Raw genomic sequence first — 15,039 nt, 5'->3', positions numbered from 1 at the left:
ATGAGAGCTCAGAGCGCATCGCAGACGGAGGGCGCGCGGGGGTGGTGCAGAGCTCCCCGTGCGGGGGGAGGGCCAAGCGAGCTGCCCCCAAATCCCGCAGCGGTTTTAAGCCGCAGCTCCGGGGTCAGGAGCGACCAGCGGGTCTCATCGGGGACAAACCTTCCGCCTCTTCCCCGTCCTCCCGGCTGCGCTTGTGCTTCTTGTGGCTGGCTTTGGCCGCGTTCTGCATCTTGGGGATGTCTCGCCCGTAGTACAGCAGGAAGTGGTTGTACACGTCCTTCAGCTCGTCCATGGACTGCACGTCCTTCAGCCTGCGCGGGCAGAGGCGGCAGGTCACCGCGCGCAAGCCGCAGAGCGCGACTGCTTCGTCTGGCGCAGGGCCCACCCGGGACCGCACAGAGCCGGCAGCAGGCGGGCGTGGGGCTGCCTCGCCAAGCAGGGGTGGGACCGCACAGATACGCGGCAAACCACCCCCCACCCCCGGAACGAAATCCCCTCACTGCCGTGGCCCCGGCCAAGGAGCAGAAAGACCCTCCCCACAGTCCCCTCACACGCCGGCCCCTGGGGAGACAGCAGGGGAGATGGAGCACCAGCGTGGGGCTGGATCCAGGCAAGCCAGGGCCGTAGGGTCGCACCCCTGAGGTAACGGGGGGCACCAGACAGAGCTCTCGCTGGCCTTTGGTGTGAACTGCCGCTTGGGAGAGTCCAGCAGCAGCGTCCTTGTCTGCCCGGCCCCACAGCTGCCCTGAGACCCCTGGCACTTCCCTGGGCGGCGGGACCCGGGGCCGTACCTCTCCATGTCCGTGGTGTCCAGCGCCCGGATGCCATCGGCCAGCGGCTTGTCCGGGTCAGCCGAGATCTGCTCGTACTGATAGGCCTGCATCTTCTCAAAGAGGCGGGTCAGGTTCTGCTTGCGGATCTTCAGCTGGGTCCACTGGCCCGGGGAGAAGGGAGGGTGAGCTGACTGGCCGGGGAGCCGTCTCCCGCCCGCCGGCAGCCCAACCGCCCTTGCTGCCAGCGCTGGAACCGCGGTCACCAGCCAGGCAGCACCTGGAGAGCCGAGCGCCGCCGGGCGGGTCGGAGCAGCCTGTGCCCGCGGGCCCGGCTCACTGCTGCTGGGAGTCACTAGGCTCCGGACAAGCCGAGGCGAGAGACCAGGGCAGCGAATGGCAGCAGAGCCCAGGCCGGGGCAGCCGGCGGCGTGAGGGGCCGGGGCTCAGCGGGGGGGCCGCAGGAGTGTCCCAAGCCCTCACCTTCTCATCCCACTGCCAGACCCGCCACAGGTCGTTGATGTGCAGCTCTGGCTCCACGTACTCCTTGCGGTAGAAGGCGATGAAGGGGACCTGGAGAGAGACGAGCCCGCGGCTGCCTGAGGGCCGTTCGCCTGGCGGCGGGGAGCAAATGCTGCCACGCGGCGCAGCTCCCCCAGCTCCGGTCGGCCGCCCCGGCGCTCGGCTCGCCTGCCTCCTCCATCCCGCTCCCACCGAGCGCCACAGGGACGGGCTGGGCCGCGGCGAGCCCAGGCAACAGAGCCAAGGGATCTCGCCCCCGGCCCCGTGTCGTTCACCCCTTGGCCGGCCCTTCCCGGCCGCTGCTCTGGCTCCCGCCAGGCCTCCCATGCCAGCTGGCCCCTGCCGCGCGCACGTCCCGCTGGCAGCCGCTGCACGAACCCTGCCCCTCTGCAGAGCTGCCAGCTACCTCAAAGTGCTGGTTCCGCATGAAGTTCAGGGCTTCTTTGATCTTCTGGATGGTGCTGGGCCCCTTGCGGCTGAAGCTGCTGCTGGCCTGGCCCCGGTCCAGGTAGTCGGCACTTTCCTGCGAGAGGGAGGGAACGCTGTATCGCAGGCTGCCCCGCCGCTGGGGAGACAGGCTCAGGCCAAGGGAGCCGGTCGCAGCCAGGGCCGGCGAGCCCAGAGCACGGCTCCAGCCCCGGCAGCGAGCGCGGAGGCCGGACAACACTCGCTGCCCCAGCCCTGCCCGGAGCTGGCTGAATGACGACGCAGGCCCCCGGGCGAGGTGCAGTGACCAGGCCAAGCCGAGATGCGGGCGTCCTGTCCCGTGTGGGCTGGACAAGGCGCCCAGGCATCTGCTGTCCCGGGAACTAGGCGCCAGGCAGAGCGCCCTGCCGTGCCGAGGTTACCTGCAGGGAGATGGTGGGGGTGGCAAAGGCATTCCTGTAGATCCAGTCAGCTTCCTCCTCCAGCTCCTCGTCTTCGGCACTCTTCACTGGGATGGAGCGCAGCTGCAGGGAGGGGGGTCGGGTTACCATGGCACCGGTAGCTTGGGCCACACGTGGATTCTGAGGGCCCACGGCCGGCCCCCCATGGCACCCGCCTGCACCTCGGGGCTCCCCCGGCAGCAGCTTCCCAAAGCCCTGAGTCCGGGCCCAGCTCCCTGGAGAATCGCCGGTGGGAATTCCAGCAGGGCGCACAAGTGACACCAGGAGTCAGAGCACCTGGGCTCTGCTCTCCCTGGGACTGGCCCTGGTCAGTGTCCTGCCGCAGCCACACTGAGGTGAGCGCCAGCGACGGTGCCTGGCCCCCCCACCTCCACCCCTGCGCCAGCACGTCACAGCCCTGGCAGCGCCCGGAGGCCGGACGACACTCGCTGCCCCAGCCCCGCTCCCAGGGCCGGCTGGTCTGAAGGAAAACGACTGTTCTAGAGTCAGAAGGAAACAGGCTGCGTCCCCCCAGGACGCCGGGGCCGAGCGTGGCCGGGAGCTCAGGGGCGCAAGGCCCAAGGGGGTGCGGGAGGCAGCGAGTGCCCCGTTCCCAGGGGGCAGGGCTCTGGCAGTGGGACTGACAGGCGCGCCGAAGAGGGGCTCTGCTGAGGACTAGCAGGCAAGAGGCTGCACTGGGCAGAGCGGAGGCGGGGAAGTCCCAGCGAGCCCCCTCCCCCATCCCGAGGCAGGTCTACGCTGCGCCGTGAGGGGACTGCGCGCGGCCGTGGGCGCTGGGACACACCCTCACCGCCAGGGCTGCAGCAGCTCACCGATGGGTAGGGGCCCAAACACGCCCCCCCCCAGCCAGCCCTGCCTCTTCCCACCCCTGCTCCGCCTCCCAGGGGATTAGCCGGGGCTGGAACCGGAAGCAGGAGGGTCCCGCCCCTTGTGCTCCCTGGCAGCCGTGGGAAGCGGAGTGACCCAGCCCCAGCCCCAGCTGTGAGCGCAGGGAGCCCAGGAGCGCTGCGGCTGCTCACTCCACTTCCCACCCCCGCCGGCACCAGGCCCACTCACCCCAGAGCCCGGGGCTCATGGGAAGACAACATGGCTGCCATGGCGCCAGGGCTGTCTGCCTCCCATGGCTGGGGCTCAGCCCCTGGGGCCCGCTTGTCTAAGCCCCTTTGTTTCCACGCGGCCCTGGCGTGGCCTGTAACCACCAGGCCCAGACAGCAGTGTTTCCTGGGCTGCTTCGGCGCTCTGCCCGCACAGACCTTCCCCCGTCGCCTGCCCGCTCCATGCCGGGGCCCTGGGCTCAGCTGTGCCGGGGAGCGCCCCACACCTTTCCCACTCAGTCGGCTGAGGGGCAGGGGAGCAGGGGTCCCGGGTGGGACCTGCAACCCACAGCGCCCCCATGCCCAGGAGCCAGGGAGGGCGTCGGCTCAGAACCCGAGGGCCAGGGAGGGACCGGGCGCGTGGGCGCACACGTTACAATTCCAGCCCTCGTCAATAGCTCCCCGACGTGCCCCAAGGGCTGGCACCCGGCCCAGCAGGCACAGGCCCGTACTGCACACAGGCGCCAGCAGCCTCGGGAACCCGCTGCAGCTGCCATGCGCCTTCTCAGCGCAGCGCCGGGGACAACGGGCCACGGAGCCGAGCGCCGGCTGCCCCTCACCTGGAACCTCTCCGGCATGTCCGTCACCCGGATCTCGTTGTCCTGGTCGGTCAGGTGGCTGCTCTCCAGCTCGCTGGGCTCGTACATCTCGAAGATGCTGCGGCGACTGACGCGCTTCTTGGCAGCCTTTTTGGGTCGGACGCGGATCTCCCCTTCGGCCTCCTCATCCTCGTACTCATACTCCTCCTCCAGCTCCTCGTCGTACTCGTTGTACTTCTCAAACTCGTCGTAGTCAAAGTCCACCCCGAAGATCTCCTGCGCCTCTTGCAAAGCCCTGGCGGAGGGACCCAGCTCCATTAACCCCGGGATCCGGCTCACCCAACCCTTCTCTCCGGGGGGCGGACCAGGGGTCCAAGCGGCGCGGGGCAGGATCGGACACAGCCCGCGACACACGAGGAGGTATCGCACCCTGCTCCCAGGATTGGCAGAAGGGAGACCCTGGCACCCCAGAACTGACAGCAGAGACTTTGCATTTCGCGGGAGCGCTCTCTTGGGGGAACAAGAACACGTCGGCCACGCTCCGCAGAGCGGCCCCGAGTGGCAGCGGCGGAAGGGATGGGGGGAGCGCTTGCCCCGCACAGGGCGAAGGGACTGGGCCCACGGGAGGATGCAGATGAGGTACGGCCTGGCTCTGAGGGGCTGGCCAGCGTCCCAGCAGGAAAGGGGCAGGCTTTACCAGGGAGCGAGATCCGCTGCTTCCACAGCCACAAGCTCTGGGCCCACAGAGGGGGCTGGAGGCGACGTGATGGGGACAGGGAGGAGGCGGCTGGTCTGCCGTCACGAGGGCCAAGGAAACCGAGCCGCCTCCCGCTCTACTTACGCATCCGTGTAGCCAGGGAGCTTCTTCCGCCACTTGGGCTTCTTCAGAGGCTGCCCGTCGTCATCCACAATGAAGTCGTCGATGTCTGGAGAGAGAACGGGGCTGTTGGGAGCCGCCAGCGCGGAGCCAGGCAGACCTGCCGCTCCACGGGTGCCAGTGGCCGCTGGGCGCTAACCCAGGACCTGCTGGGAAGCTCCAGCATCAGCCAGCGCTCAGCCCACGTGCCCCCCGAGGGCGAGCGCAAAGCCACGCCAGGCAGAGCGCCCGAGGCGAAGGCAAGGAACGCCGGCCCGAGTGGGGCTGCTGCCCGAGGGGGACTGGCCGCAGCAGTGCCAGCGGCTGCCCTCACTCTGGCGGGCAGGCAGGTCCGAGCAGCCCCCTTCCCGCCCCGCAGCCTGGCTGGGCAGGGTGCACGCGGCACCACGGTCACTGCCACCCCGGGCACTCAGCCTGGGACAGCCACGCCCGAAAGGCAGGGAGGTGCCCACCCGATTCGTCTTCCTCCTCCTCTTCCTCCTCCTCCGGGGCACCTATGGGGGCATCCACAGCCTCGCCCCCCTCTTCGCCTTCCCCGTCCTGGAAAATTTCTTCAGCAATGGCTTCCTTCTCGTGCTCCTCCTTCCCATAATCCTCCTCTTCATCATCCTCGTCATCGGACATTTTTCGCACACGCCTGAATTTTTGCTACGAGGGTAAAATCTTATGTAACGGTCAAGTCGCCGCCTTCGCAAACCCCACAGCAACGCAGCCCGTTCTCCGGCAGAGCCCTCTGAGCGCTGCCCACGCGGCCCGGCCCCATGGCGCACGCCATCCGCGGGGCCAGCAGCTCTCCCCTCGGGCACAGAGGGCCGAAGGCCTGGCCTCCACGGCTGCCCAGACCGCCCCCCGTCTCCCCGCACGGAGAAGGAACTCACGCGTTTGACTTTGACTCCCAAGTTCTCTTCGATCAGGTCAAAATCGTCGTCCTCCAGGCGGTCGTCAAAAGCTGGCAGGCGAGAGCGGGAACAGGTCACAGCCCCGTACAGTCAGCGCACAGCCGGGAGCGAGCCAGCCCCGGACACCGCGAGGGCGAGGACCCCCACCCCCACCCGGCGTGTGTGCGCCACACCGCGCAGCCAACAACTTACTGCGCTTCCGCTTCTTGTGGCCAACGTCGTCCTCCGAATCGCCGGAGTCGCTCGCCTCTTCCTCCTCCTCCTCGTCCTCGTCGTCATCATCGTTAATGAAGCCCTTGAGGTTCCCCTGCTCATCTTGGTCATCTAGATTCTCCTCCTCCTCCTCCTCGTCTGCGGGGCAGGAACACACGCTGCAGAGCCCGGCTACTCTGGGGTGTTTGCAAGGACCTCCCCTCTCAGCTCAGCCAGGGCGCGGGGGTCCCCGACCTACCCCCTTCCCGGGCGCTGCCTGCGCGGAGAACCAGTTCTGGGGCCCTGACGTTACCCGCGTCTCCGGCGAGCAGCTGGGTTACCCTCGCTGGCTGCCCAAGGGGGCCCTTCGGAACGGCCAGGCACGCCGGAACCCCCTGCTCCGCCCTCCACGCCCAAGTGCATCGACTCTCCCCGCTGGCTCCTGGGCCCTCTGGCAAGGGGAGCGAGGCTCAGGGGAGCCTCCCCTCGAGCAGCGCAGCAGGTGACTTGGCTGTTGGGAGTAGACACTCGTCCCGGTGCCGAGGGGTAGGAGCACTGGACACTCCCAGCCCGCCCTCCTAGGCGCTGTGCACCACGGGCTTGTCGCGGCTCCCCCACCGACCCGGGGCGCTCGGCGAGGGATCACACCTCCACACCGGGAACGGACGGACTCAAAGGCTTCTCTCATGGACCTGGCCGACAGACTCCGGCCGCATCACGCCGGGCACAGGCCAGTCTCCCCGCAGCGGGGCGGCCAGACCCCCCCGGCTCCACTGGCAGCTTCCCAGTCAGCAGGGACACACAGGAGAGTGCAGCCTTAGCTGGCCTGGGGCAGGTTACGCCCCCAGCCCTGCGCCCCTTGCGGTGAGGAGCCCTGGCCTGGCCACCGAGCCCCGCGGCGACAAGCGCACTCACCGTCTTCCTCTTCTACAAACTTCTTGTTCGCTCTCGGGACAAGCTCCCCCTCGTTGTTGTATTCCTCCTCCGACTCCTCCGCCTCGCTCTCCACAAAGTCAGACATGGCGCCGCTTCTCCCTCCGCTCACCGACAGCCACCTGGCAACCACAAGGCAGAGCAGCTGAGAGCTGCCGGCAGCCTGCTCCGAGAAAGCAGGCCCCCCGATCCCTGCCCAGAGCGCGAGCAGGCGGGCAAGAGCCTGGGCGAAGGCTGCAGCGTGACGACGGAGCGTGCGTGGCTACGGGAGGCCCGCTGCTGCCGGCTGCTTGCCAAACCAAGGCCAGGCAGGGCCCCCACGAGCCTGGAGGCGGCCAGGCAGGGTAGAATGGCTGCAGGCTGCCAGGGAACCGGGAGAGACTCGTGACGGGCCAACAGGAAGGCACTAGACCAGGGCCGTGACGGGCTGTTTCCAGGGTCCAGCCCTCCGACCGCACTGCATTAGCGCGCGGCTTCTGGGAAGAAGGGGAGCCGAGGCCAGCAGGCTGCCCCAGGGCGGTTTGGAGTCACAGCTCGGCTTCACACCCCTGCACGGCGCACGGACTCTCAGCCTCCGGAGACCCCAGCACCACGTGGCAGTTCTCCCAGCGAGCACCCTGGGACAGAGGCAGAGCAGACGGGCACCGGGGCTGCCTCTCCAGAGGGATGGAGGGGGTGAGAGGGAGGGGCAGATCTAAAGCTCCTCTCCCCGCCCAGTACGTGCAAGAGAAACAGAGCAGCAGAATTCCACGGCCCACCGGGAACGACAGCGGGGACACAACCCCCGAATGCTCCCGTGACCCCAGCCCAACGACAGCCGGGGACGGGAACCCCCCTCCAGGACAGCGATGGCTTGGCATACGGGCAAGCCACACCCCCATTCCGCTCCCCAACGGCAGGCAACACAGTCACACGTCTCCCGCACGCTCCGAGACCCCTGCTCGCCGTCCGTCATGGCAGCCAAGGGCAGGTCCGCCCTGGGGGCCGGCGACTTCACTGACGCAGCTCCAGCTGGGTGAGGACTGTAGCTGGAGACCACTTGCCCTCGGTCGGGCCACCGGGGTCTCCAACGGGAGAAACTCCCCCCCAACTTCCCTTGCGCCAGGGGAGCGCTGCAGCCCACAGGCGAGTAGCTGGAGGTCTTCACTGGACCCACTAAATCGATCCCCAGAAGACTGATCACGCAGCCATGACCGCAGCTGCCCACACGTCTGGAGATGCATGGCTACGTACAGCAACCCGGGGCTGTAAAACCACGGCCCAGGACGCAGGGTTTGGGGTGCGAGAGGTCAACCGCTAAGCGCCACCCTTAACAGTTCTGGGTAACTGGCAGGGGCTGGCGCAGGGAGCCGCTCAAACCGGCCGGCCAGAACAGCCCTTGTCCGTGGCAGGTGGGCCCCTCCCGCCTGGCATGGCGGGCCCCTCCCGCCTGGCATGGCGGGCGCGGTTCACCCAGTGGGGCAGGAGTGGCCCCCCAAGCCCCTTAACCGGTTACCCAAGTAAGCGAGTTTCCACCCCTCCCCGGGACACCCCGGCAGTCCTGCCAAGCGCCACACGGCACAGGGAAACGCACCAGCCGTTTGCACACCTCCCCCAGCAGACACAGCAAAGAACGTGCACGACAGTAACGCCACGAGCACCTCCCAGCCCCAAGCCGCCTGGCGACCCCTGGGCGTAGGGCCACGAGAGTGGAGTCGACGAACGACTGGCAAGCGCTGATCGGTTGATGCTATCGACTACCCCCCGCCCCGCCAGTACGTTTTTGGCGGGCGGGCAGGCAAGCGCAGTCCTGGCTGGCACGAGCTGGTGCTAGGACTGAAAGTTTTATCCTTTTTCCACTGGGATTTTTCGGTTTCATAACGTAGCCGTGCACGGTAACGTTAGCGCACTTAAACCAAGCCCCTCAGTCAGCCCTTTGCTTTGAAAGTTCAGTAACAAGGAAACAGTCTGGTATTGTGTCTATGTAATGAGGCTAGAGGGGGGCTGAAGGCTGAAGTTTTGATTGTTTGATTTACGATGCCTCTTGCTTTGCCCAACAGGAGCTACTAATGTTTTGCTTTTCTTCGAAAGGCCTTGTAAAAGACGGTGTGTGGAAGCGGTATGTGTGTCGAGATAAAGGGGCGAAGGTTATTGCTCAGGACCAGATGGCCAAAGGAGGAGGGGGGAGCGTGGGTGAAAACAGACTGATCGGCGTCAGAAGAGCCATCAGTTACCACCAGTGCATGCCCATGGCCAAGGAGCCATCGGGGTGGCAGACCGAAGCAAGCACCCCTAAAGACGACTGATTACAGGACGAGCTCTGGAAATGTTTTGGGAACGACTGACATCAACAAGATAACACGCCGGTCACAGACTGACACAGCGGAACCCACAGACTCCAACAGAGAAAAGGGTTACAAAGGCAGGGTGCCTCGCTATGGACTCTGGGTTCGTCTTCAGAGGAGCGCCGGGTCCAACGACCGCCAAAGGCCCTGCTCCCCTCTGTGATCCACCTAACTGGCACTAGACGGACACAGACTCTGGACTGGTGACTAGAACATGGGCTGGTGGGAGAGGGAGCGTGAATGACTGCAAAGCATATGCAACTGTTGTATTTTCAATCACTGCGGTGCTCTGTCTTTTCCCCAGAAAAGATCTCGTGTGCTTCATTGAGGCATAACACTGGGACTGAGCCAGGTGGCCACCCAGCTCCCAGACCCGGCACGAGCTGGGACTGAGCCAGGTGGCCCACCCAGCTCCCAGACCCGGCACGAGCTGGGACTGAGCACTGTCCCTCATCGATTCATTGCTGTCGACTACACAATTAACAAATGACGCTTTTAACATCCTGCCCTGGGCCCCAGCCTGCCCACCCTCTACAACCTACACGAGACTTGGAGCAACAGCCCCAAGGTTGGCCACGAGGTGGAGTCACGTCGGTCTGTCACCCACGCGTGAGACGTGTCCAGCAGGGCATGTCTGGCGACCAGGCACACCGAGCCCCCCCCCCCCCCCCCAGATCTGCTCGAGCTGCTGTCCAGACAGGAGGGCCGCAGACGCTTCTCAAGACAGCTGTTGCACCAAGTACCTTAGAGGAACGATGTAACAGCGCAGCCTCACAGAGCAGTGTATCCTTACGCCCCACACGGCCGGCCGGATCAGCCAACCAGTTTCCCTGTGCACCTGCTCACAAAGACAGTTCCAGAGCGTAACACTTGCCCGTCAGCCCACAACTCACCCAGGCAGGAGAGCTGCTAAGACGGCAGTCGCTGCCCCAGCCCTTCCACCTGTTCCCACGTCTCAGAACTTTTCATTCGGAGCCCAAATGCTCCTCGGCAGGGCCCACCCGGCTCCCTCCGAGTTTCTCCCGGCAACGCCCCGCAGTGCCGACGCTGCGGTAGCTCGACCCCAGGCACATCCACGCCAGCTGCGGTATTCACAGCGCTACTGGCGCCAAGTACGCAGACTCTGCCCCGTCCCACAGACCTGCCCTGGCATGCGCCGACCAAGGCCCGTGCTGGAGCCGTGGGGCTGGGTGGCACCGTGCTGCCAGCTGTGGGGAGTGCTGAATACTACAGAACTGGGGTAACTGGTGAAGCAGTTAACTAAGTCTACTTCACATTGAACCCGTTAACCACTTAAGGGGGGGTGTCACCCCTCCCTCTCCCACCATGGTTGGGCTAGAGTGGCCCCTCACCAGAGGCAGGGGCTGTTCTAGCCCGACTGAAGCAGCCCCTGCCTGTGCCCCCCGGGCCCGCTGTTGACAGGGGCTGCTTGAGACAGTGAGAGCAGCCGTCCCCACTGGTTACACCGAGCCTGTAAACCCTTTACATCCCTCTAGAGGGCCCTAGGAAAAGACAATTGCATCTGACCCGACACCGTGACAGGCCGCCGGCCCAGCACGCCATCAGCGGGCACTCCCGAGGCGAGCGACCCTTACTGCACACCCCCTTGCTGCAAAGAGCTCTCGCTGCCCTGGACAGCAGCGCGCACGACGCTGGGCGCCCAAAGCCGGCTAGGGCCACAGGTAACTGAGCACACCGCCACGTGGCCACGGCTAGGGAGAGGACTTAGGGACGTGAAACTCAGATTAACCACCAAATCGCACAGGCGATGGAATGTGCATCCCCCGCTCACCCCGTGCTCCTCGCAGCACTTCTGATCTGTAACGCAGCAAGATCCCCCCAGCTACATTTCGAAGAGGGAAGCGCCGCCAGATCCCCGCTGCACCCCACCCCTCGGAGCTGGTGCTGGGGGAACTGGCTCGTAAGCCTGCTCCCCCTCACCGACTCCTGCTTCTCCGCTTGTGGGAGTCTGGCGCTGGAGGTTCTCCTAATGCCTGTGACACCGCCACGAGACATCAGTGAGCTCTTCCGGAGCGCTGAGTGCAGGGGGTTCTGCCCGTCCTCTCAGCAAGTGCCCTGTGTTGTTAAAAGCCTTCCCAGGCAGCTGGGGCGGGTCGTGTCCTACTGTTGGCGTGAAGCCGCACTTTACAGCCCGGCGAGGTCAGACAGCTGGCAATGGAAAGCCCAGCCCTCACACCTTGAGCCAGGCACAGGGAACCCCCCCCCCCGCCACTTTCTTGTCCAAGAGACACAAGGCAGGGCCTGGGGCATCAGACCCTGCTTACAAGGGCACACAGGCAGCGTGAGCCCACAAGGGGCCCTTAGCTGGACAGAGCCATGCAGAGAGCAGCTGCCCCTCGCCTTCCAGGTCCGCTCACGGCGATCCTCGCACGCTCGGGGTTACATCTCTGGGGAGGCGACAGACGCCAGGATCTGCGTTCGGCCTGGTTGATTCGCGTTAGCCATTGCTGCTTTCAGCACGGAAGCACCTGGCCAAGACTAGCCACTAACGCAACGGAGCCAGCAGTCCTACCTGCTTAACGCCCACGGACGCGGAGGGCAGGCCCGGCTCTGCGACCCTGCACGCATGCTTGCGCAAAGTTAGCCCAGGGACAGGTTGGACTCTCTAGCCCAGCACCCTCGGACTTGCCGGACCACGGGAGGTCAGTACTGCCCAGCAGCATCACGACGCTCCCGCAGCTCGCTGGGCTCTCAGAAGACGCTGGGGGTAAATTCGAGCTAAATCATAGCCCAGAACCCAGAGCCAGGACTAGGGGCTGTAAACAAACTTCATGGGATGGCGGGACACTTGGCCACACCCGCGTGAGCGGACACCCAGCTAACTCCCGCCCTGCTGGACTAGGGATGCTAGCTGAGCAGTCGATGGCTCACGTCGGCTCCGGGACTGCTGCGCCTGCCTCCCTGCCACCCCCAGAGACGGTGCTGGGGGAACAGACTTTTAAGCCGGCTCCCCCTTTCCCTCTTGCTACCTCTCACAGAGGCAGCATGGGGAGGGGGCGAGTAGTCGAGTAGCGACTCGAATGCCCAACAAGCCTAAGCTTCTCAGGCAGTCGAGTACCCGAGCAATCGCCCACATCCCTCTGCCGGGCCAGAGGAGGTCAACCTGCACTGCGATTAGCGAGTCACTGCAGGGCCTCGTTCTGGGCGTGCAAAGCAGCAAGGGAGCAGCTCAGCCCCGCTTAAGCCTGGAGAAGGGGGCTGCGGCGTGGGGGGTGCAGGCCAGGAGACGGGGGCCACAGCATAACCTTTGGGGTGCGCACAGGGCAGAGGCGGCGTTCTCCAAGACACGCCCCTTGGCCAGAAGGCACTCTATTACCGACAGCACTTCCGCAGAGAGGCCGCCAGCCTAGGCTTCGGGGGAAAGAATGCCTACCCCAGCCCTCTCACCCCGCAGCAGCTTGGGGCCAGGGGACAAGCGCCTCTCCATGGCGGCTGCAGGTCCAGCAGGCACAGCTGAGGCAGAGGTGCATGTCCCTTGGCTGGGGCAGATCCAGGTCAGGTCCGACTGCCCCCAAGCTCCCCAGCCAGAGCGAGGACTGCAGCAAACGGGGCACTTTCCCCATACTCCTTGACAAAGGGGAACAGCCAGCGATGTTCCCTAGGTGTCGGGGGAAGGGAAGCATCAGCCCCCCCCCCGCTGTCCCTAAAGGGCTCCTGGGGGGGATGAGGAGGAGGCTTGGGTGCTCACCGACAAGCCCCTTCCTCCTGCCGGGCGATTCTGTCCCTTTTCTGTAGGGTTGTATGAAAGGCAGCCCCATTCCGGCACATCCACTGGCCAGGCACAACCCAACCCGTGTGTTGCTTTACGTTACAAAAGGAAGCTGCACACCGAATTGTTTGGCCCTAGCGCTTACCCTTCAGAAGTTCTTGAACAGACAGATTCTCTCAAATACATGCAGGTGACCCTGACCTGCGACACCCCTGCCCCCGGGAGCCACGGGGCCACTTACTGCCCGGTCCAGCCCCCAGCTGGCTCATGGCGCTGTTTGCGCTTTGCCGTGGGGCTGCCTACTTCCCAACAGATCCCCCCGACTCCAAGAGACTACAACTCCCAGGAGGCAAAGCGGGCCAGGAATGGAATCCCCATTCATAACATTGCCCCTATGGGCAATAAGGGTTCGAGTTACGATGGTTCGCCAGGAACCAATTAGGTCGTAAGTGCGGGGTCGCCTGTAGTAGAGAAACACAAATATGCAGGGGCAAAATCAGAAAGGTGACGGCTCAAAACGAGTTCCCTCTAGCTGAGACAAAGGGGAAAAGAAAACACTCTGAATAATTTAGAAGCAAGAGGAAGACCAAGGACAGGGTAGGCCTCTGCTCAGTGAGGAGGGAGAAGCAGTAACAGGAAACTTGGAAATGGCGGAGACACTTGACCATTTCTTTGTTCTGGTTTTCACCGAGAAGACTGGTGGCGATTGGTTTCCTAGCATAGCGAATGCCGGAGAAAAGGAGGAAGGTTTAGAAGTTAAAATACGAAAATAATAAGTTAAAAATTACTTTTGAGGAGATATCTGAGCCATTATCTATCATTTGTGAAAAGTCATTGGAGATGGGAGAGATTCCAGAAGACTGGAAAAGTGCAGATCTAGTGCCCAGCTATAAAAAGGAAAATAAGAACAACCCAGGAAACTACAGACCAGTCAGCTTAACTTCTGTGTCAGGAAAGATAATGGAGCAAGTAACTAAGGAATCCATTTGCAAACATCTGGAAGATAAGGTGATAGGTAACAGCCAGCACGGATTTGTAAAGAATAAGTCTCGTCAAACCAACCTGATAGCTCTCTTTGACAGGACAATGAGCCTGTGGATAAGGGGGAAGTGGTAGATGTGGTATACTTAGACTTTAGTAAAGCACTTTATCGAACCTTGCATGGCCACCTTATAAATAAACTAGGGAAATAAAACCTAGATGGGGCTACTATAAGGTGGATGCATAAATGCTTGGAGAACCATTCCAAGAGAGTAATTTATCAATGGCTCACAGTCATGCTGGAAGGGCAGAACAAGCGGGATTCTGCGGGGACCAGTTCTGTTCAATATCTTCATCAACAGTTTAGATACTGGCATAGAGAGGATGATTATCAAGCTTGCAGATGATACCAAGCTGGGAGGGGTTGCAAGTACTTTGAAGTTATAATCCAAGCTGATCTGGACAAACTGGAGAAAAGGTCTGAGATAAACAGGATAAAACTCAATAAGGACAAATGTGAAGTGCTCCATGTAGGCAGGAACGATCAGTTTCACACACACAGAATGGGAAGTGACTGTCCAGGAAGGAGTCCTGCAGAAACGGATCTAGGGGACATAACGGCCCACAAACTAAACACGAGTCAGCAGCATGACAGTTGCAAAAAAAAAAAAAAAAAAAAAAAAAAAAAAAGCAGCCAACAACATTCTGGGATGCATTAATAGGAGTACAGTAAGCAAGACACAAGGAGTCATTCTTCCGCTCTGCTCTGATTAGGCTTCAACTGAAGCACTGGATTTAAATTGCAGTGAGGGAGGTTTAATTTGGACATTAGGAAAAGCTTCCTGCCTGTCAGGTGGTTAAACACTGGGATAAACTGCCTAGGGGGGTTGTGGAATGTCCATCCCGGGAGATATTGAAGAGCGGGTTAGGCTGACACCTGCCAGGGATGGTCTAGCTCCCTGGTGTCCAACCAGTTCTATAGCGAACTAGCCACACTGAACTGGCCAAACAGCCACATGTGGCTAGCGTGCGGGACACCATGGAGCTAGATGGCGCACGGGAGGGATGTTAGACAGCAGGTAACTGGATAGTTGGGTGACCGCATGAATTCTTAACTATTCTATAGTCCCCGGGGGCTGGCAGCCAGGGCACTCTGGCCCCACTCCCGGGGAGCCCCCGCCGCCCCACACTGCTGCCTCTGTATCAGGCGGAGCTGGTAAGCGAGGGGATCCAGTTTAAAAACCAGCTCCCAGCAGAGACTGGCTGCCTGCTGCCCCGATACAGAGGTGGG

General features: G+C 63.1%; 1 protein-coding gene across 1 annotated transcript in view; it reads right to left on the bottom strand.

Moving 5' to 3' along the window:
* The window catches only part of SUPT6H (SPT6 homolog, histone chaperone and transcription elongation factor), a 46,471-nt gene that overhangs the window by 27,230 nt on the left and 4,202 nt on the right, over nucleotides 1–15,039 (bottom strand). Inside the window, exons 2-12 of the mRNA XM_075904507.1 lie at nucleotides 6,696–6,835; nucleotides 5,781–5,939; nucleotides 5,568–5,638; nucleotides 5,142–5,337; nucleotides 4,654–4,738; nucleotides 3,834–4,107; nucleotides 2,141–2,242; nucleotides 1,699–1,815; nucleotides 1,254–1,343; nucleotides 792–934; nucleotides 160–311 (exon numbers count right to left, since the gene is read on the bottom strand). Of these exons, the coding sequence (XP_075760622.1) occupies nucleotides 160–311; nucleotides 792–934; nucleotides 1,254–1,343; nucleotides 1,699–1,815; nucleotides 2,141–2,242; nucleotides 3,834–4,107; nucleotides 4,654–4,738; nucleotides 5,142–5,337; nucleotides 5,568–5,638; nucleotides 5,781–5,939; nucleotides 6,696–6,801 (1,495 nt within the window). The 5' untranslated portion in view covers nucleotides 6,802–6,835. The remainder of the gene's footprint in view (nucleotides 1–159; nucleotides 312–791; nucleotides 935–1,253; nucleotides 1,344–1,698; nucleotides 1,816–2,140; nucleotides 2,243–3,833; nucleotides 4,108–4,653; nucleotides 4,739–5,141; nucleotides 5,338–5,567; nucleotides 5,639–5,780; nucleotides 5,940–6,695; nucleotides 6,836–15,039) is intronic.

This window comes from Pelodiscus sinensis, chromosome 21, assembly GCF_049634645.1.
Source record: "Pelodiscus sinensis isolate JC-2024 chromosome 21, ASM4963464v1, whole genome shotgun sequence".
NCBI lineage: Eukaryota > Metazoa > Chordata > Testudines > Trionychidae > Pelodiscus > Pelodiscus sinensis.
The sequence above is the reverse complement of the archived record's forward strand: the minus strand, read 5'-3'. Positions and strand labels throughout refer to the sequence as shown.